The sequence below is a fragment of the Pinus tabuliformis genome, chromosome 3_1 (genome assembly GCF_031772625.1).
Source record: "Pinus tabuliformis cultivar Carrire ecotype Pingquan chromosome 3_1, CPIR1, whole genome shotgun sequence".
NCBI lineage: Eukaryota > Viridiplantae > Streptophyta > Pinopsida > Pinales > Pinaceae > Pinus > Pinus tabuliformis.
The window spans coordinates 857,184,853-857,208,399 of NC_142301.1; the positions used below are offsets into that span (position 1 = coordinate 857,184,853).

The following is a 23,547-nucleotide window of genomic DNA, read 5'->3' on the forward strand; positions in this document are numbered from 1 at the left end:
AAGCCCCTCAAAAGGAAATCACTTTTCCTTCCAAAAAGATCTTGCACAAAAGTGTTGATGTCCAAGCCTCAAGAAAGAGTGTACATGAGAGGGAGAGAGACCCTCTTTAATCCACGACCAAGAGATGAAAAGGGCCTCAAAAATAAATGATTTGGCTTGATCTTCAAGATTCTTTATAGATCTCCTTAAAATCGAGTTTTTGAAATTCCTCTTCAGACCTCCAACAGGTAGATCTGCGCATGAGATGGAGAGAGAAGGTTTCTTATCCACAAGCCTAAAAAATTGTAGATCTTCTAATCTCTAGGCCTTCCACCTATAGATCCCTTCAAAACGTTTTCAAAAAACCCATCCTTAGACCTCCACAAGGTAGATCTGTGCATGCACATAGAGAGAGATCAGATCTTGAAAACAAGAGAAAATAGATCATAAAATGATGGGAATATATACATAAAAATACAAATGCTAGCCACAAGAGTATGAGGACACCTCAACTCTTAGGCAAGCAAGAAGGGATTAACCTTTAAATAAGCTCTAGAATCTAGATCTGACAAATAAAGCACATAAAATAAGTAGATCTGGATTTATAAAATGAAATATCTTAGTGATCTGGTTAGAGGCTGCCTTCTCAATCTTTAAATCAGATCTTTGAGGAAATATTTCAATGTGGGTCCCGTCGTTGTACAAACTAGCAGGCCTTGTAGAGAGGCAAAAGCTAAGGGGCACAACAAACCTGGGACAGAGGCCCACTGTCACCACAACCTAAGTCCCCTTCTCTTCTCGGATTTTCACCCACGGGAGGAGTCCTAATATTCCTCACTTTTGATAGATATGTCTAGGATAGTCTTGAAGTGAGGCAAGGTGGCTCATTCAATGGAAAAGTTCAATAATTGTGCGAGCTTTGGGAGAAGCTAGGAAGACTTTCCAAGAAAAATCCCTTGAAAGGAAGACTACACGAGACCTAGGGTTGAGATATTTGATGGGATAGGAGCTCAGGCAAGGTTTATGTAGACAAGAGAAAAGGTTGTGAATGATATACTTCAACAATTACTAAAGCATAAAACTTTGAAGAATCCCCAAGTTGAAGGATTAACTTCTAGGGTTCCACTTGGTGTGACGTTTGGGGCATCAATTATATTGAGATTCCATTGAGAATTTGTTCAAAATCTGTAGATGCCTAGAGGAGACACTAAGAATGAGTTTGGTCTAGGCAGAATTCAAAATGTACTCCCTTATTGAAATTCACACCAAACCCTATAGGGGCCTCCTTATCCTCAAAGGGACGAAGAAAAAGTGGGGAGAAAAAGGTGAAAAGAAAGGTGATTCATTGAGTCAAAGGTGATCACCAAGGATTTAGGACCAATGCTTGGCTCTTGGGAGAATTGGAGTCAAAATGATATTGATTTGGGAATTTCACTCTTCCAGGAGACGTATAAGCAACTTCGCTAACTGTAAGGGAGGCAACTACACGACTATTCTATAAATTTATACTTCGTTGCCAATAATTAATGGAGTTTCAAGGATGCAATATGCAAAACAACCTCTAGGTACATTCATTCATTCATTATCCATGAATAAGACATGCTAAATTTCAAATAGCTTCAATGTTCTACCGAAATTTCATTAATTAGGGCACATTAAAGACCATAAGACAAGATTCCATGAATTAGACATTCATTGGATCACAAGTATAGCATTAAAAAGGCACTTACAAGACACTGAAGAGTATATCCATCCACAAAAATGCCAAAAGAAGCTCCAAGAGAGATAGTGAAAATTTTCCAAACATCAAAACACATTTAATTTCTCCAAATCACTCCACAAATTGCAAGTTGAAACTCTCAAATTCAGCTTGCCAAAATCCAAGTGATGATGAGTGTTAAATGAGACAGATGCTCTTATTTATACAAGACTAATGAGTTCGAATTCCTAAAGATGAAGCCCCTAAAGTTTCAACTGAGATAACAAACCCTTGGTTACAAGCCGACCAAGATAGCTTTGACATTAACCCATGCAAAATGCTCTACAATGCGAGCGTTGAGGCCTTATGTGTTGAGGATGAGGGTGAGGGGGTCAAAAATATTGAATTAGAGGGGAGGTCTTCCAAATGCTACAAAACATCTCGAAACCCCAATTTGGGCTTTGTGAGCTCCAAATGGGTCTCATGGGTGTCGAAATGGCTCAAGTTCAAGTCGATGCTTCATCAATGAGGGCTAGAAGATGACACATGCCCTCCCATGTCTCCTCGGGAAAGACAAAATCTCCTATGGACCCTGGATCAATTGCCAAGTGTTGGGTGCAATGTGTAGCTCACTGGGCAATGTAGTCCAAGTGCATCATCATGTTTGTATAATTGGGCACAAACATGCAATATGGTAGTGTTGAAGAAGCCCATGGAGGGCTTGGATCTCGTATAGGGAGGCTGAGTCCAAGATGAAAACCCGCTTGCAATCCTGTATAAGATCCAATGCGTCTCCTGACCTTCCAGTACAATAATCCAGTAGTGCAATTGACTAAATAAGCTTGCTAATCAGGGGCAAAAGTGGACCTGTCATAATGGCATGCCCTTCCACATGGGCTTTGAACATGTACGAGTGTTACCTTCCTTGAAAAGAGAGGTTAATGGAAGACCCAATTAGGTGGGTTCAACCTCTAAGGGAGTGACAGGTCCATGGTACATCCATCAAATGGCAGGGGTCATGTGAGATAGTGGTGGAATGGAGTGGGGGCAAAAGGGGAGGCTCCAAGCCACATGCCATGGTACAAGAGGGAGTAATCATGGTATGATGAGGGAAGTGCATACCTTTGGTGTATGGATGTAAGAGGGAGCAATCATGGTACATGAGCTACCCTAACCTTTTTTTTCTCCACCCTTCTTCATATGCCTTTTTCCTTTTATTGGTTTTTCTTGATTTTACTGCTTGGGGCTCAAGGGGATGAGATAATAATGTGTAAGATGTAGTAGTGATTACCCACTCAAGGTGGGGCAATTCCTTGCCCACCAAGGGTTGGGACAACTATGGGTTCTCTAATGATGAGAAGGGCACTTATAGGGGCTCTAGGAACCGGGGTGATGGGCATAATGCTAAGGGGTAGAGCTCATGTTTGGCTTTTGTCCCACGTGCTAAATTTTATTGTCCCGGGCATCTTTTGCATTTTGTGGTACATTTCCTATTGTATGTGGCCCTATTATGCTTTTATCTTTCTTTTTAGCTGCATCAACCTTTGGGGCATTGCTCCATGCCCAACCTAGGGTGTGGACAAGGGGAGGGGGAGGCTAACACCTTGTGGACCTGTTGCTGCCTTGCTTACACACCTAGGTTAATGTGGGAAAAATCCTCAACCCCACAAGGTGTGGCCTTGGTGGCAAAACTTGGAGGAGGGGATGTCGCCTAATACCAATTCTCTCTGTTAAAACTCTCTCCTAGTTAAGCTTAGTGGGTGGACCCTAAGGATGGATTCTAAAGGAAGACTTATTAGGAGAACAAGTTCTAGGAGATAGTTAATACAGTTAGAACATTCACTATTCAACAACTTGAAAGTTTACTAAAAAACAAATAAATGATAAACAATTTCAAATAACCATGAACATTTAAGTATTAACAATGTAGATGAAGCAAATGAATTTCAACAAGATAAATCCTGCAAGAAAATTATAGTTAGACCAGTGCCAATATACTTGCAAGAAATAATATGCTCAAAGTGAAATCACAATGCTTGTATATAAAATGTGTCTTTCAAGATACAATAAATTGCTAGAATGGGAAAACTGTCAAACAAGTGTTACTTCTAGATATCAAATATGAGCAACAATAACATAACTTGCAAGTAAACTTCAAGATGATAAGTACAAGACATATACATAAAATGGTATTGCAAGTGAAATGGAAAATGCTCATAAATCAAGTTGAGGTAAAATGATGCTAAAACTAGACTACGTGAGATGCAATTATCTTTGTTGATTTTAAATCTAAATGCCTATTCTAAAGTGAGAAATTTTCCTTTCAAACTCTTACCACTAGGCAAAGATTGGGATGAGTTACAAGGAAGATGCGTTGAGGAGGTAGTAGTCCTTTGTTAACGATACCCTTCCCAAGATCTTTGCAGTCCACGTGCCTTCGTTCCTACAAGGGCTTGGCCAGAGGAGAATTGCGAGGTCACACGTTTTAACCTTACTCTCTACTAGTTGAAAGAAAAATTTGAATACTTTGTGTTTTTGGTCGACTAGTTTTTTACTCTGTTTCTTTTTACCAGTTCTGGTTTGGTTTCGATCGGTACCCGATTTAGAGGGTATTTTGGTTCAATCACTGATTTGGATTTGATAATGTTGATCCTACATGTGCCCAAGCTGAAACGAAAACTAGAAGTGCTCTTCCTAGTACTCGCATCTCCTGCCCAATTAGAATCAACAAAATCATGTTACTATAACTCACGATCTTCCACATACTTGAGGGCTTATTGAAATCCATTGTTTATGTATTTGAGCACATGCTTGGTAGCTATCCTGTGAATTTGTCGAGGTTCAACCACAAATCTGGCCCAAAGTATTAAATGCAAACATATATATGAAAACTAGCATTCACATGATACATCATGATACATCAGGAACCAATCAATTGGCTATACAAGAAAGAATCTACCATATTAGTATCTAGATGAACTAATAATTTCAGATTTGGCAACATAGGATTGTCGAAGGGTTTGTAATCAAGCATTTGTAATCTCTTTCGAATCTTCACTGTGTACTTCCCTTGCCCAAGGAGGACTTCACTTGCAACCTGCCAAACCTCAAAACCTAAGAAATAATGCATTATACCAATGCCCTTCATGTGAAATTTGCTGCCCAAGTCCTGCTTGTGCCATCATACAAAACCAAGACATGCATATCAGATTTATAATATAAATAATAAATACTAGGATTTATAGAAGTCTTGGAGAAGCCCAAATCCATAAGCACTAATCAATCTATGAGTACCATGCATGTGTCCTTGCTTCAGTGCATAACGGGTCATCTTCAAACCAAACTGATGGATATCTTTCCCATGCCTCTCAAAACCCCTTTCCTTATCAATTAGAGCATTCATAAAAGCAATATTTATATCCAACTAGTATAATGGGCAACCAAATTGATGCAATAGACATAATGAATTTGATAGAAATAGACTTTGGAACTAGAGCAAAAGTCTCATTATGATCAACTCCTTTCTCGGAGAATCATCTTGGTAAATCTGGCCTTATCCTTCTATATGCTGTCTTGAACATCATACCTGATCTTGAAGAATCACAGATTCCCCCCCTTGGTGTTGTGACAATCTCCTAGACATCATTCTTTAGGATGTAGTTATACTCCCCAGTGATGGCATCCCATTGTACCTACATCATTCTTGAACAATCACTTGGAGTCTGTCACAAATTTCCCCACTGGTGTTGACACAATCTCCTAGACATCATTCTTTAGGATCGAGTTATACTCCCCAGTGATGGCATCCCATTGCACCTACTCAGAAAATTGCCTTTTTAATGTTGGAAAGCTCTATATTAATAAGAGAATACATTAGTGAAAAATAAGCAGGAAATTTCTAAGGGGGTTTACTCACCAGAAAGAAGATTTTGGTGCTCCCACTTACTGTTAATTTGGCAACTCAGGGACAAATTCCCTCCGTTGGGAAGCCTTCATCATCCAGAGAAGCCCCTCCTAGCGCTTGGAAGAATTTAATTTGGTCAAGGAAAAATATTATTTTTAAGGTGAAATCGACACGTGCACAAAAGTTCAAGTCTGCCTGGGCTAGCTAATTCGACCCCTTGAGACACACATAAATACACATCATGTCACATCACTTTAGAGCATCATCAACACATCACATCCTCTCTTGGATTGGTTCGACTACTTCTGAAATTGCAGGTTCTTTTTGTTAGTTTTTGTGGCATCGGATGTGTTTTAGCCAGTGTTGTTAAAAGCGCGATTAAATTGCGATTTTTTCAAAAAAGCGCGCTTTTTTCCCTAAGCCGATTTAATCGCGCTTTTTATGGGAAAAAAGCGCCTAAAAATTTTTTTGCCGTTTTTTTCGAAAAAATCGCGCTTTTTTGAAAAAAGCGCGCTTTTTTTTTCGAAAAAATCGCGCTTTTTTCGGAAAAAAGCTCGGGGTGTCAGGGCAGCATGATTTTCTAATTTTTTTTTTTGGTTTTTCATTTGGTCATTTGGGTTTTTTCATGTAATTTTTTTTTGAAAGAAACAAATAATTTTTGAGTGGGGCAGCTTAATGATCAAGTCTAGGCCCTAGTATGGATATGCTATTCATGGTAATGTTAAATTCTTAAAGTAAAAGTGACATTCTCCTTAATCTTCATTTTCATCCTTTTACTTAAATTTTTAACATTACCATGAAATGACTCAGGATGTTTGAGAGTGGTTCCAGCCTCATTGGATTTCATATGGAGAAAGTAAAATTTTAGATTTCATTTAAAATCCAGCAGACTTATCAGTTTTTCAGGATTTCAGGATTGGGAGATTGTAATGTTTCCAGGTGACACCACCTACTCGGGCTACCCCTGCCACCAGTAGAGGACGTGGTCTACCTCCTATAGCTCCTACTTCTAGTTCTTCAGCTTCTAGAGCACATCAGACTCCACTGCCATCTCCACCAGCACAAGCACCAGCATCTACATCTAGAGGGAAAGGGAAAGCTGTGGCATTTTCTCGCAAGAGGGGCAAAGGAAATCAATAGGATTAGACCTCATTTTATTGTATATGACATTATGACATGATGAGATACATTATCATATTTTTTGTTGATATTTTGAGGCTGAGCTGGGACTCAGGAGTCAGGACTTACTATTCAGGACATGATTCAATGTTATGTGTGTTTTTAGCGCTAGAAATGATATTAAACATCTTATATATTAGTTTTTTTATCATATTTATGTGTCAATGTATTTATTTTATGTTGTAGATGGTTTAGATATTAAAAAAATTGAAAAAAAAAATGAAAAAAAATGAATATTTTTGTACCAAACGCTTTTTTCCCGCTTTTTCCGATTTTTTCCGCTTCATTCCCGGCGCCGATTTAATCCCGCTCGCGCTTTTCACAACATTGGTTTTAGCCTTGCAGAGGCTAGAATACATGAGATTTCCAAAACCCAGAAATCTTTTTTGGAAATTCCGCATAGAAATGACTTAATTAGATTATTAGTCAGTTTTTAAATATTTCCTAAGTTTAAACTTAGGGAATACGACTAATTAATCAGAATTCATTAAGTTATGGTGTGAATGTTCTAGAAACTTACATGGATCGACTTCAAGTTAATCCTAGCCATCGATTAAGAACTAATCTTGGCTTTTGAAGTCTCGATAGAGGATTATAAGAAGAAGTTGATGGGGATGGGAGAAATCACTTGAGTAGTTCAATTTCATGAGCAGATCGATTTCTTGAGTAGCAACATTCAGTTGCCGGAGAGAGAGCCAGAGAAATCGAAGCAATGAGAGAGGGGCAAGGACAGTGAAGCCGGAGAAGGATTCCAGTTCCGGTGAGTGCATCTCCAGAGAGGCAAGAGAGCCACAGTGAGGCTGACGCAGAACAATGCAGTAGCCTCTAGAGGCAAAGTTGATTTGCTGAGTAAGATTGACGTTTTCAGTTCCAGAGGTTGGGAAGGAGTCCCCGAGTGCCGGATAAGGGTCATTCTGGTCAGCAGAAGGCATAACGACTTCATCAGAATCTAATAGAAAGCAAGCCGTCTAGCCAGCTATGAAGAGCAACGCAGAGGCTGACTCGGTGCCTTAGAAGGCCAAAATTTTGAAGGCAAGTTGTGTTGGGAGATTTGCCTGTGGAGTGAGGAAATTCCTCACCAGACTTTTCTTGCCAGTTTTTTCTCTGTAGGATTACTAGTTTCGACATCTAGTTGTACTCAGATTATTTGTACTCAATAATTTTCTCAAAATAAACTTGTTAGATCATATGGTGAATCAAATCACCTAAGACAACATGTACCAATAGAATGTTCTTATCATCGACAAATGAAATAACAATTCATAAGATATTCAACAAAATATAGGACAACACATACCACAAATCAACAGAAGAAGAACACCATGAACTGAACCCCAAAGTCTTTCTATTATGATAAAATAATGTTCCCAGCAGAGCAGTAACTCAATACGAGCATTACAGAATTACATCATCCAAAGATATCAAATATTAGCGCAATAGCTTCTTTATATCGAGAAAATCCCTCCAAGTGGAAAACAACGATTAGTTGGTTTGATCCTCGTCAAAATAATCTTGACTGTTGAAAATAACTTGATCATCTTTTTTTTTTTTTTCTTTGCTAAGACTAACCTACGCACCCACGGGGATTTGAACCAGTGACCTATCGCAAGAAGTGCCTTAACAACGCACCCATTCACCGTCAATCCAAAGCCCCGTGGGCATAACTTGATCATCTTTTATTCTCCATCGTTGAATTTTTAATTTTGAGGAATAATTGAAATTTTCTTAAAACCCACTTTTAATTAATCCAAAAATAGTATTTTGGATTAATTTCCTCAAAAGCATGACTTTGACTTAACCACCAAGGTCCATGGATTCAAATTTTCTTAAAATATCCATTTTTCCCTTGGTGGGGGACTTCCAAAAATTGATTTCTCTTTGACCCACGAATTTTTGATTATTTTCCACTTGGAGATAAATTAATTTCTCTATAATTATCTTTGACTCAAAATTAATTAATTTTCTGGCTTAAGATTTTTATTTAATTTAGCCAGAAAAATAATTAATTGACACTATTGGAGATTTAATGATTTTTTTCACCCTCAAATATTTTAGCCATGGTGTATAACTGTGAATAACCATGCACTAAATTTTTTTTTACATCAAATTATTACAATATCAACCTTTGAACGGGGAAATACACATTTAAACTGACCCTTAATAATTTACCCAATTCTGCAACACAATATGATATAGTATGAAATTAAGTGCGCTTGTAATAAAATAATTTAGCCAAATGTGCTAAAATTATTTCCAAACACACTTTTACAATAGACTCCATATAACACTATGTTAAATTATGGTATGTTCTATGCCTAGAGTAGTTTATTTCTTTTCTTCTTATTAGCCACAGATTAGTAATCACATATACATTAAGTAAAGTGTAGATAGAACATTAAATGATCAACAGAAAACAAGCCAAAACAAGAGACACAAGTTGTGGTAGCTAGCCAGAGACAAACCCCAATGCGGGGAAACCCTTTGATCAAATCTTCTTTTATCTTCAATATTTCAGCAGAGAGAAATAGTATAAAATCAAAATTTTGTAATTTTATATCAGCAACGGCAAACCCTAGATCAGAAAAGTCAAACTTGGTCAAACGTGTTGAAATTGACCTCCAATATGCTTGGTCAATTTCTGGTCAACTAGCCCTCAAATAGCCTGAAGAAACAGCCCTTGAACAACCCCAAAAACACAATCAAACCACTGTTTACTGAAGTCAACCTACTGCCCAAAACTAGGGCGGTCAATGCTGGTCAAACTAGAGGTCAGATTGCCTCTGTTTCAGCGCCAAAATCTGCGGCCTGCCTAGGAGAGGCAGCCACACCAAAATCGCACCCTTGAGGAGTCAACGCTTGGTCAACGCAGGTCAAAGATGCCTCTACTGCCTCAGTCAAACTCAGTCAATGCAGTCAACAATTTCTGCGTCCTCTTTCAGCCTGTGTCTTCTTGCTTTCCATGTGTGAGAGATCCTCTTCCTTGTGTATACCCAATCATACAAGGAGAGAGAGAAGAATGAGAGATGATGAGATTATTTGAAATGAATCATTCTCACTAGTATTTATATGATTTGTGCCACACATTTAGTCGCTGGCCGACCTTGACAATTTGTCAAGTAATTACAAATAAATTCATATCTCCATAAATACCTGTCAGAATCAGATGATCTTTAGATCAATCCTACACCTCTCGACAAGAGGAATCTAGAAAAAATATCAGCTGCCATAAATGAGCTGACCCACATGGAGTTTGGCCCTAGTTGCCAATTTTAACACACTAGGACTCACTTAAGATCTTGTCAATGAATTCCACCATAGCTTTGGGGTTTAAGCTGGAAGAAAAAATCTGCTGATTATCTGTATTTAGAAACACACATAATTCAGTGAGGTTAAAGGAACTTTCTAGGATGAAATCCCTTGCCAAAATCAATGGCTTACCTAGTTGTTACACGATTAACAGTGCCGATGCTTGCTTATTGTCCTAATCCACTTCATCAACAAACAAGTCAACATTATGATTAAGTAGGGACAAAGGTTCAATATATTCATTCTCCTCCTTCTGTGCTTCCTATTGTTCTCAACAAGATTTTCATTTGGATATGATTTTCTTGTGTGGACATGTAGAGATTTGGCATTTGCTGATAAAGTTGTTACTTTCAAATTTGATTGTGAGCTACATAACTTTAGTGTCAAAATATAATTGATGCAGGAAAAGAGTACGAAGGTCAATGAAGAGATTTGGACACCGGCAAGGGTTTCCTGCATTTACAACAGGCATTGGAAATCAGCAGACCATCCACCTTTTTAGTGTTAACATTCCTCTTCCTATTCCATTGCTTGATAGCAAAGTCACAACTTCGGTTATAGTGACTTGAAGATCAAATTGCTCCATTTGTTGCTGGAGTCTCATGTCTGATATATGAAGCATAAAGCATCACATTGGTCTCCATTTTTTTTTCTCTTTTTCAGTTGATTTAGATTGATGAAATGGCATCTGCATTTTTAAACTGTCTGGCTTGTGAGCTAGGCTTTTTTAAAAGATGCTGTGGAAATTAGATATCTATTAACTAATCAGTAAATATTCACTTATATATTGCATATTTGTAAAATTTTCATCCCATAAATCAAGTGTTTTGTAAATGCTGTGTTTATCTAGTTCAGCTAATGAGTCATGAGAGTTTTTACTTAGGTTTCCTAATCTGGTAATTTTCTTGAAAGTAGTCATCACTGAACATGTTATAGCAGCTATTTATTTGCTACTATACATGGTTTCCTATTCTATTGAAACTGCACTAGACAGGGTTACTTCAGTCATATGGAAGACCAAAGTTCTGTCAAGACATCTTATGGTCCCAATTGGACTGCACAACCAGATAAAAATCGATAGCCAAATCGACCTGAGACATTTCTGTCACATTCTAAAAAATTCTTACAAAATCAAACATAGGCACCCTAAGTAGGGGTCATCTCTGTATGGTTTAGACCCTAGACCCTACAGCGGAATAATCACAAAATACCTTTTGTATTAGCTTTGCCATCCGTTAATTTTACTGAAATAAAAGACAACATTTCTGTTCTTAAATATCTAGTATCTAAGATGCTAGATGTTTAACAGTCTAAAATACAGGACACTCGCAGTTAATAGTTCAAAACATGGAAACCTCATTTTTTAACTTGTAAACAAGTAGAAACATTATTGATAGCAATTGCCAAGTTCTTTCAGTTGTTGGTTAATGAACGTGGCTATTAGGATTAGTTAAAATGCCAAAATCTTTTCAAACCTTTATACAATTTTAAAAACTTCAGGCAATATTGTACTTGGTGTGTGGTTTGAGTGACTTTGCAGCCAAAATTTTTCTGTATCTTTGGAACTTTTAATTGTGTTGTTTGGAAGATGGGAGGTTTTGAAGCATGTGGGAAGGACAAATTATGGCTGTGGGCATAACATTTATATCAATCTATATCCGGCATAACATTTATGTCAATCTAGAATTTTGAGATATTATGCTTCTGAAGCTATAGAAATTTGATTTTGAAGAATTACCACTAGTCATGTTGTGATCAGAGAACATTGCTGCTTTCTGGCCAGAATTTGTTATACTGTCAGATGTTTTTTATTTATGTTCTGCAGCCAACTACGTCAGTGACATTAGTTTTATGAACATATATTTGATTTTATAAATTAAAGAGTCATCAACGGATTGCTTTTTATTCCCCTGTAATCTTCAAATATTTCTATTTTTACATTTCTGAAAATTCTTTCATTTCCAAATCTTGCTATTCGGCATCATAATTATGCCATCTCAGACCAGACAAACACTGCATATTTCGAGACAGTGTTCCTCTTCCGTAGAAAGTGACCAGTTTCCTGAATTGTTATGTTTCACCTTGCACGGCCTTCCCTCCTGTCCACTTTGTGGAGCATAACTCCATGGATATGGCTATGTGCGCATTGAAAAGATGGAAGCACCAGTGTTCGTGTTTTGGAATTGCTGCTACAACTATAAAAATGTCTTTTCTGTCTCTCTCCTCTATCTAGAAGTGTCTCTTCTGTCTCTTTCTTCTGTCTGGAAACATGATTATTCTCCTGCTCGGTTTTTAAGGGTCCCATCTATCCATGTTATAACTTGTGTTCATCGAAATCTTATATTTTCTGATTGCATTGTATTCATATAAAGTGGAATTTTGAAATGTTTCAATCTCATATAACAATTTGAAGCATAGTAATCGATGATTTGAAATGATAAATGTAAGTTTTATGGCCTGAAATTCTGCCTCAAATTGGTCAAATAGTGACTACGAAAGCTAGTTAGGTTAAATTTGCGAAGTTTAAAATAAGTCATAACTCAAGTGTATATTTTGGGACACTATAAAAGTAAGTTAAATTCATCCACTTGTCTTTGGCAAGGATTTTTCAATCAAATCTCAAATTATTGAGTATTATGTGTATTATTTTTTTGGGAATGTTGACACTAAATGTTTGGGATTATGAAATCATTGTAAATAATGTAAATAAGAAAATAAAGAAGACGGAGAGACATTGGAATACAAATTCCAATAGTCTCCCTCTCCTTGTATAAATTACTGATATTTCTTAATGAAATTACAATTCGTGGAGTTACCCAACCCTGCACTGACATGGTATCAGAGCTACAGGTTCAATTTAGTTCCCTGCTCCTGTAACTCCTCTCTCCCTTGATAGGAAATATGTCTTTGATTATTTTGCTCTGTCCTTTGTCCTCTGTCCCTCTGCATCAATGCTTGAAGAGTAGATTTTTCTCTGCGTTGTATTGCTGGAGCGATTAATTCCCTTTGCATTGAGTTTTGAATGCTGAGTGTGCTACGCTAATTGAAGGCTGGTCGTTGAACAATGTTGAAGCGATGAATGACTCTCGTTGAAAGTCTTTACGCTGGTTATGAAGATGGAATGTGTGTTGAATGGTGTTGTTGAACTCGATTACGTATCCATTCTTTGCGCTGGTTTGTGGGTATATATGCTATTCGTTATTTAAATCCTATTTTGTGCATTGGAGTGTTGCTCTTGAGCTCTGCGTTGAATCCACATTGAACCCTCTTCACACCCTGCGTTGATTATGGTCGTTGAATACTGTGAACTGTGGTGCATGGTGATGCTCTTTGTTGTGTGTAACTCTTGCAAGTGAATACTTGCGTTGAATGTGCACTCTCCATGTTGAATGTGTTACTTCTGCAAGTGTTCTACGATGCGTTGATGAATGCATTGAGTTCTGCATGGTATGTGATATGCATGGTATATGCGTTGAAGGCTGTATGGTATGCGTTGAGTTCTTGGTATATGCATTGAAGGTCGTATGGTATGTGATTGGTTATGGTTCATAACATACAATATATGTTGAAGCATACGATTCGGATATATTATATGTTGCATTTGATTATGGTTTGAGGCATACTATTCATATTATTAGATGCAACATTGGTTTAAATTATATGTATGGAGTGTTGAGTTTTGAATTCGTTGTTATATATTCAAAACCATTTGGTTAATCTTTGAAGAGATGCATGTATGATGAGTCTTTGGTAAGAGATTTTTTAGCAAGAATTCCTTGTCCAACCCAAAAGTTTTGTAAAAATGCATTCACTCATCTCCATAGTTGGAGTACTCTCTGGCAAAGGGAACTACCATGAATGGTCTAGGAAGATAAAACATACCCTTATTTTTAATGAACTTTGGAAAGGAGTTTGTGAAGGAGAAGGTGGCAATCCTTCAGAAAAGGCTACTTCAGACAAAGAGCTCGCGATATGGGAGAACAAGAACAACAAGGCCTTTGATTTGATTGCAACATTAATCAATGAAGAGGTGAATAATCATATTACACCATTTATAAATGCTTTTGAAGCCTTAAAGAAGCTGAAAGATTTATATGACTCACACTCTGAGCTTGAAGTAGTCCAATTAATGATCAAACTGTTCAATCTAGAATTGAAAGATGATGATCCCCTTGCCTTAGTCTTTGAAATAAGATCCATTATGCATGATATAGAAGCTGCGAGCATTAAATAAATGTTCCTTACAACTTTCATCAAGGCATTGTGTCCCATTTATTCTCATTACCTTGAGTCATTACAAGCCAATGGAAAACTTAAGAAGATTTCCTTTGAATTTCTTGTGGAGAAGTTTGCTGAAAGAGAAAGCCTTTGGGAAGAAGAAGACAACTGCTCAGTCTTTTGAAGAAGTTGTGTGCCTTGCACAAAAAGAGAAGAATCAGACACGATATTCTTCTAGAGGAAGAGGTGGTTGAAGAGGACGTGGAAAGAAGAATAACATAGGTAGGGGGGCAAACATTACTAATGAGGAAGACTTGATCTTCATTATATATGGTGTGACATAAGTGGACATGATGCTTCCACATGCAAGCTCTCTTGGGACATAATGAGACTGGAAGGAGTGAAGAGAAAATAAAATCATTAGATCAAGGGAAGGTAAAGCACCCGAATCCACTCAATATATTGTGACACATTACGATATTGGAGTAACTGAAGACTTGTTTAATGCTTCACTTGCTTCGTGGAAAGATGCATGGTTGCTTGATTTAAGAGCAAATTGCCACATGAATTTTCGAACAGATTTCTTTGAAGAATTCAGTGACTGTTGATGGAGCAATGTACTTTATAGACAAGTCAAAACTCAATCCATCCAGGCTTGTCTCCATCTCTGAAACTGCATGGTATCCTTGACTTTCTTTTGCGTGATGTTTGTGGAGAAACTTATTGTCCTTGGTTCACATCACCAACAAGGACACTCCATTCACATGTTTGATGGCAAGGTTGAGGTCAGAAAAGCATTAGACAACTCACTTGTCATGACTTGGATAGAAGAAGAAAGGCTCTTGAAGCTGCAAGGAACCTCTGCTTGTGCATAAAAAATTGCATACGGTTCTCAATCTGATGAAGGTACAATACCATCCATTCACTTAAGGCATGCTAGATTTGGACATATGAAGTATGACAACCTTTGCTTATTTAAGAGAAATGGTGTTACTGGTTTGCCAAACATTCCTAAGAAACTTAAGCAATGTGATGCTTGTATCTTGGGAAAGCACACCAAACAATCTTTTCGTGATTCTCATTCTAGAGCACATAGAAAGCTTGAACTGATACATTTTGACTTGTGTGGACTTAATGGTAATAAACACATGATGCCTTTTACTAATGATTACACCAAAATGTGTTGGGTATATCTATTGAAGACCAAATCTGAAGCTTTGAAACTTTCAAAAACTTTCATGCATGGATTGAAAACGATACACAATCTCATATTGGCTCTATTCGTACCGATAATGGAAAAGAATATACTTCAAATGAATTTGTAAACTATCTTTGCCTGCATGGGATCAAACATCAAACAACAATGTCTTATAATCCTCAACAGAACAATCTAGCTGGAAGAATGAACATGACAATCTTAAATATGGTACGTTTAAAGATGTTTTTCAAAAACTAAAGATGATGTTTTGGGTTAATGCAGTTCTATGTTCAGTATATATTAAGAATAAGTGTTTATCTTATGCTCTAAAAAACAATACTCTTTATGAAATGTGGTATGGATACACTCCTTTGGTGAGGTATCTCAAGGTTTTTGGTTCCACTTGTTATGCTTTGATACCTAAGGAACAAAGAAACAAACTTGGTGCAAGGAGTTGGAAATCTATCTTCTTGGGGTGCTCAAATACCTCTAAAGCATATCGCTTATGATGAAGTAAATAAGAAATTTACATTGTCTAGAGATATAACATTTCTTTAATCTTCCAAGACTGACAATGCTTTTGTGTGGCAACTTGATCGCTTGGACATATTCGGGCATGCAAAGTCTTTTCAAGAATTTGATAAGGATATATCACTTCTTGAAGGGAGCATCCCTATCTTGGATCAATTTGTAGAATCTCCTTTTGAAGCACTCTCTCCCCCTAATGAAGCTCCAACCACTGATCAAGAAGACACTTTGAGTGATGTGATTGAGAGAATTGGAAGGCTAAATCTTGATTCAACCTCATCTCAATCAACTGAACAACCTGGGCCATATCAGAATGGTCCTCCAAAATGGCTCTCCAAGACATTTGAAAGTGTTCGCTCTGATGAGGTTGGAAAGACAAGAACAAGATGCTCTACTAGACAAAATGGAGGTGATATAGATGATTCTGATTCACTTGTTGATATGTATGTTTCTTATGATTGTGAATTAAATTTGTCAACAAATTTCAAACCAACTTGCTTCAAAGAAGCTACTTCTCATAATGAATGGAAATAAGCAATGTAGAAAGAGCATAATACGTTGATAAAGAATGGAATCTGGAAGCTGGTGGATCCTCCATTGGGAACCAATCCGATTGGCTGCAAGTGGGTCTTCAAAAACAAGTATAGAGGAGATGGCTCACTTGACAAGCATTAAGCTAGGCTTGTGGCAAAAGGTTTTGCATAAAAGGAAAGGGTCGATTATGAGAGGACTTTTTCCCCCACAAAAAAATGGGCTGACCATCCATACTCTCTTTGCCTTGGTAGCTTAGAACGGTTGGAAAGTCCATCAAATGGATGTAAAAATTTCTTTCTTGAATGGAGATTTGAAAGAGAATGTTTTTGTCTCAACTAGAAGGATTTGTTGTGAACGGACAAGAACACAAAGTATGTAAGCTTTTCAAATCCCTTTGTTATGCAACAAGCTAACAAAATAGAAGAAAAGATAGATCAACGACTAAAAATTATCCTCTTCGAGGGGGAAACCTCCTTGACATTACATAAATGAACCATTCTTGCATCATACTAATGCAAAACCTCCTTTGTATATATAAGAGTCTAAGGGGTCACAATATAATTAGAGCATGCATAACAATAATAATGTAAGGGCACAACAAGAACAATAGTGGGCTTCTATGGAGCACAACAATAACAATATGAGGGCTACATGGGCACAACAATAACAATAAAGGGGTTACACTAACAATAACAATAAGGGGGCTACACTAGTATAATAGGGACCTAACATCCCCCTCTCCTTCAAAAAAGTGTTGTCCTCAATGCTTGAGTAGTTCTGGATGCTTCTGTATAAAATTTTCATCCTCCCATGTGGAATAATCTTTAGCGGGTAAGTTCTTCCACTTAATCAGATACCCTGAAATTGATCAATTTCGTAGCTATCAGGTTCTTGTTTCCATGATTGCTTCAGGCTCAAATATGATTTTACTTCTTTGTCAAGTTCTAGCAACACTATTTAAATTGGAAGCTTGGCACTGATAAACTTCTTTATGCATGAAACATGGAAAATTGGGTGTATTCGGCAAGATGCATGCAACTCCAATTTGTATGCCACAGTACCAATCTTTTACAACACGTTGTAAGGACCGTAGTACTTGGGTGATAATGTATTATCCTTCTTAGTTTGATTGAGAAACATTTGTTTGTATGGTTGTCGCCGTAAAAATACCTAATCACCTACATCAAAACTTCTTTCACTATGATGTTGATATGCTTGTTGTTTCATTCGATTCTGCGCCAGAGTGAGGTTATCCTTTAAAAGTTGGAGAACTTGTTGTTGATGCTCGATGTGATATTCCACTGCTTGAACCTTGGTTGGTGGATGATATCCATAAAGTGCCATAAATGGGGTCATTTTTGCTGTAGTATGGAAGCAAGTGTTATACCACCATTTAGCTAGAGGTAGCCACTTGACCCATTGTGTTTGTTTATCAGATACAAAACAACGAAGATATTCTTCCAAACATTTGTTCATTATCTCAGTTTGCCCATCAGATTGCAGATGATAAGATGCGCTATGAGCTAATTGAGTACCAAGACAAAAAAATAATTCCGTCCAAAAATTTCTAGTAAAAATGGGGTCTTTGTCACTTACTATAATCTTTGGGTTTCCATGAAGCTTTTGAATTGTTTCTATAAATGCAGTATCTACTATACTGACTTTAAAAGGATGAGATAATGCACAAAACTATGCATACTTGGAAAGTCTATCAACTACCACCATGATGACACTCTTTCCTTCAAACTTGGGTAAACTTGTGATAAAATCCATTGAGACCTGCTCCCAACGCTGCCTTGGAATGGCTAAAGGTTATAACAGACTCGACGTCTTAATTGTTTCAACTTTATTTTGTTGGCAAATCAAATATTCTGCCACAAACTTCTGAATGTCAAATTTAAGGCCATCCCAAAAAAATTCCTTTTTGATCCTATGGTAAGTTTTAAAAAATCTTGAGTGCCCTCCTAAGGGAGAGGTGTGTAATTCCAAAATAATCTTTTGTTTGAGTTGGGAATTCTTACAAAGATATAAGTGATCTTTTATACCATAATGAATTGTTTTTCCAGCTAAATGTATCAGATGTATTGGGATCTTGTTGCAACTTTTGAATGAGTGTCCGCACCTCTTCATCATTCTTCCATTCATCCCTTGATTCGACTGTCCACTCCTGTTGGATAATAGAAATGACACAAAGCAATGCTTCCACATCCTCATCCTTTGTTGAGAGTGCATTTACAACAACATTTTGCTTCCCTTTTTTTAGATGATTTGAAAGTCATAACCCAACATCTTTGTCACCCATTTTCGCTGCTCTTTTGAGGATAATATTTGTTCCAAAAAATATTTAAGACTATCATGATTTGTTTTTACCTTGAGGTGTCTACCCATTAGGTAAGTTCACCATTGCTTTATTGCATGTAATATTGCCAACATTTCCTTCTCATAAATAGGTATGTGTAAATACTTTCCTTTGATTGGACGACTTTCAAAAGCAATGAATCCTCCTTCTTGCATTAAAACAACACCAATTCTATTTCATGAGGCATCACATTCCACAATAAAGGTTTTTTTGAAGTTTGGCGTAGCTGACACTGTGCTTGGCACATTGTCTCTTTAACGTGTTCAAAGGTCTTAATTTCTTTTGGAGTCGAAGAAAATGCATCTTTCTTCAGTAATGATGTTAGAGGTGCCACTATTCTCCCAAAATTCTTAACAAACTTGCGATAATACCCCGTCAACCTGAGAAATCCTTGAAGATGCTTTATGGTTGTGGGGATTTTCCATTCCTTAATGGATTTAATTTTGTTAGGGTCTACCTTAACACCCTCATCAGATATAAATGACCCAAATATTCCACCTCTTGTACTCTAAAGGAACATTTGGAGGTTTTTGCATATAATTGTTTCTCCTCCAATAGTTAGAATACCCTGTCAAAATGTTGAACATGATCATTCCAAGAATTGCGGTAGATTAGTATATCATCAAAAAAATACTAACACAAGTTTTCTAAGGAAGGGTTTGAAAATGGAATTCATCAAAACTTGAAATGTGGAATGTGCATTAGTATGGCCAAAAGGCATGACGAAAAAATCATAATGACCCTCATGAGTTTTGAATGTTGTTTTCATAATGTCTTCAGTCTTCATTCCAATTTGATGATATTCTAAACGCAGATCCAACTTGAAGTAAATTGCTCCATGTAATTCATGCAACAATTCGTCGATGACAGGAATGAGAAATTTATCTTTAATAGTGAGCTTGTTGAGCTCCCTATAATCCAAACACATACACCATGATCCATCCTTCTTGTGCACCAATACTACTGGAGCAGAGACAGAACTTTGACTAGGTTGAATTATACCAGCCTCTAGCATTTGTGCAACCGTAGGTTCAATTTCACTCTTTTGGGCATAAAGACATCTGTGAGGCTTGATGTTTGGAGGAACACTTATTGGAATCAAATGAATAACATGATCATGATCATGAATAGGTGGGAGGCCTTTGGGAGTCTCAAACACCTTGGAATGATTGTACAAGACTCTTTGGAGATCTGGAGTAATAGATGATTTCGATGTTTGAACCTCTAGTGAGCGTAATTGTGCAATTACGCCCGGTTGTTCTTTTTTCAGAACCTTTGTCATTCCATTAGAAATAATTATCTTTCTTAGTTTCCATGCGTTACCCCTTAATTCAACTTCCTTTCCTTGCCAAAAAAATTGAAGAAAAGTTCTTGAAAATTGAAAGCTATTGTCCCCAAAGATTGTAACCATTGAACTCCTAGTACAACATCAACACCACCCATTGGCATGAAAATCATTGGACTATTCATTGCATATTCCCCTATGGTTAGCTTGATATTATGGCACTTTCTCGAGCTATTTATAGTTTCTCAATTTGCAACCATCACTTGACACTCTGGTGCTGGATATAAGAATCAATTCAATTCCTTGACTATCTTACAATGTATAAAATTATGGGTACTACCTGGATCAGTCAACACTATTACCTTTTTCTTCTTGATATATCCTTATGTCTTGAGAGTTTGAAGAGTGGTAATTCTTGCCAATGCATTACCAGATATGGTCGGATTCATTTCTTGTTTCTCTGGGGTTGGTTCTTGTTGTATATCCTCTTCTTTTGATGTTTATTGTTCCCTTTCTTCCTCCTCTTCACGATCTATGTAGAATAATTTCTTCGCAACACACTTTTGACCTTTAGTGTATTTGCTATCACAATTGTAACAAAGCCCTTTTGCTCTTTTTCCTCCAATTGTTGTGGTGTCAACCTTGTAGGTTGTCTACGACTAGGCGCAACAACATTTCCATCTTCATAGTTGTGAGTGGTAGACTTCTTTGTTGCCATAATTTTGCTTTCAATTTTTCTTGCCACCCTGAATGCCTTTTCCAATGAATCATGTTCCCAAAGGCGAACTTCATGTTGGATGTTATATTTTAAAGTCCGTATGAAGACATCAATCCTATGCTCCTCTAGAATATTGGTTACCCTAATATTCAAGTTTTGGAAGTTGTCAATGTGCTCCGCCATTGAACCCTTTTGTTTGAGATTTATCAATTCGCTGAAGAAAATGTTGCTCTTTGTATCTTCATAATGTGTTATCATTTCATCTGTAAAAGTTGACTAGGTGACAAGTGGCTTACGAGAACAAATCCATCTATACCATACAAACTAATTGGATTCTAAATATGAACGTTTTAAAAACCGACTGGTTTGAACCGGTAACCGTTGAAACTGGCTGGTTCACTAGCTGACTAGGTCAAATCGCAGAAAACCTGGTTGGATCCCAACCTTCGCCCTAAATTTAGAAAAATCGGTCCTAACCGGAATCGACTGGTTTATGGTCAAACCAGTCGGTTCTGTCCTAAAACGACTGGTTAGCTGCCAAGGCCACGGAGTACCCATGCAACACAGTTTACGAAGTTTCTAGGGTGTTTTGGAGGGAAAATAAGGGTTGTTTCCCTAAAAATACACACTCTCCAAACCTTTAAAAGGAGCTTGGCCCTTTCATTTGTCTCACACATCTCATTTGGAGTTTTTGTGCATTTGATTGAAAATGACTTTTTGTTGGAGTAGTCATCATGGAGGCTTGGAGTTGCAGCTATTTTGGAGATAGTTTGGAGTTGTCAGTGGAGTTGACATCTTCAAGACGAGGTTAAGGAAGCTAGTTTGCATTTTCGGGTAAGGATTTTCACTTGAAAAATTCCTCATTTGACTGCTGTCCATGTATTAAATTTTTCTATGTGTTCAAATCTATGTTATCAAATCTCTAGTTCTATGCTATCAAATTTTATAGGCTACATGTGCATTTTTTTTCTTAAATTTAGCTTTGGTTTTCTATGTTTTTTAGTTGCATTTTTTTTGAAATGGTAGATTTCTTTGCAAATTTTAATTATTTCAAACCAACATGGCTCCAAAAGCCAAGGATAATGCATGGACTCATTTTGATTTCATTGATGGAAAAATGATATGCAAATTATGCCATAAACCTATTGGAGGTGGGGGTATTCTCAAATTGAAACAACACTTGGTTGGGATAAGAGGCCAAGTAAAACCATGTCAAGCACCAAATGAAGTGTTAGGTCCTATTAGGGCAGAATACCTTTCCAAGTTTGAAAAGTTTCAGGAGGATAAGGCTAGGGAGAAGGCCATCCAAGATGACATTGCAAGGAAGAAGGAATTATTAGAAGCCAAGAAAGAGAGTGAGTATGATGATTATGATATTCAAGACTCCTCTTCTATCCCTTCCACCAATGACTCCTTTCACTATGTTCCTCCTTCTTTTGGCCAACAATCAAAATGAACAAAGAGAACAAACATCCAGAGTTATTTCACATACTCTTCCAACATTGCCTCTTCTAATCCCACTTCTTCCTAGCCAAGTCGTTGACCCACTTTGGATCAACATTGGAAAAAACAATGCAATGAAACTTCTTATCAATACATTGCTAGATGGTGGTATGATGCAGATATCCCATTTAATGTTGCATGATCACTTCATTACCAAGCTATGCGTGTCTCTGTTATAGCTGTAGGAAAGGGCTTCAAAAGCCCTAGTATGCATGACTTGAGGGGAGCTCTTTTGCAAAAAGAGATTTCTTCCATTGATGATCATTTGGCTAAGTATAGAGCTTCATGGCTCAAAACAGGTTGTTCCATCATGTCAGATGGATGGATCGATGGAAAGAACCGCACTATCATTAATTTCCTTATTTCTTGCCCTCAAGGAACCATGTTTTTGAGATTAGTTGATGCATCTGATAAGGTGAAAGATGCAACCCTTCTATTTGAGATTTTGGATGACATTATTCAGGAAGTGGGGGAGCAGAATGTTGTGCATGTCATCAACAATAATGCCTCAAACTATGTTCTTGCTCGAAAGATGTTTGAGTCCAAATATAGGACCATATTTTGGACTCCATATGTTGCACATTGCATAGACCTCATGCTTGAGGACATAGGAAAAGTGGAGTGGGTAAAAAACATTGTAGAGCATGCCAAGTGCATTACAAAATACATTTACAACCACTCATGTGTATTGAGCCTAATGAGGAAAAACAATGGGGGCAAAGAGCTTGTCAGGCCTGCAATTACGAGAGTTGCAACTCACTTTCTCACATTGTAGTCTCAATGCTCAACATAAAAACCTACAAAAAATGTTTTTTTTATGATGATTACACTGAGTCTTGGTGGGCTTGTTGACAAGATGGCAAATACACCAAAAAGAAAGTGTTTGACAATTATTGTTGGAAAAGGTCTGCAGAGCTTGTGAAGATTACCGAGCCCCTTGTTAAGGTGCTAAGGATGCTGGATGGGGAAAAATTGGCCATGGGCTAAATTTATGAGGCTATGGATCAGGGAAAGGAGCAGATACTGGCAACTTACAAGGACGAGTTAGCTAAATATGGCAGTATATGGGAGATCATTGATAATAGATTGAACAATCAACTCCATTGTCCTATGCATGCAACTCAGTATTTTTTGAGC

The 23,547-nt window shown here is 37.3% G+C and overlaps 1 protein-coding gene across 4 annotated transcripts in view; it reads left to right on the forward strand.

The window, feature by feature from the left end:
- LOC149190273 (uncharacterized) overlaps positions 1 to 10,945 on the forward strand; it is a 140,195-nt gene extending 129,250 nt beyond the window's left edge. For 3 of the 4 annotated variants that reach the window (XM_089412087.1, XM_089412088.1, XM_089412089.1), the window contains one exon: positions 10,471 to 10,945. In XM_089412087.1, the coding sequence (XP_089268213.1) occupies positions 10,471 to 10,636 (166 nt within the window). In that variant the 3' untranslated portion in view covers positions 10,637 to 10,945. The remainder of the gene's footprint in view (positions 1 to 10,470) is intronic. The other variant, XM_089412090.1, reaches the window with a different exon arrangement.
- The last annotated feature ends 12,602 nt before the right edge of the window (positions 10,946 to 23,547 follow it).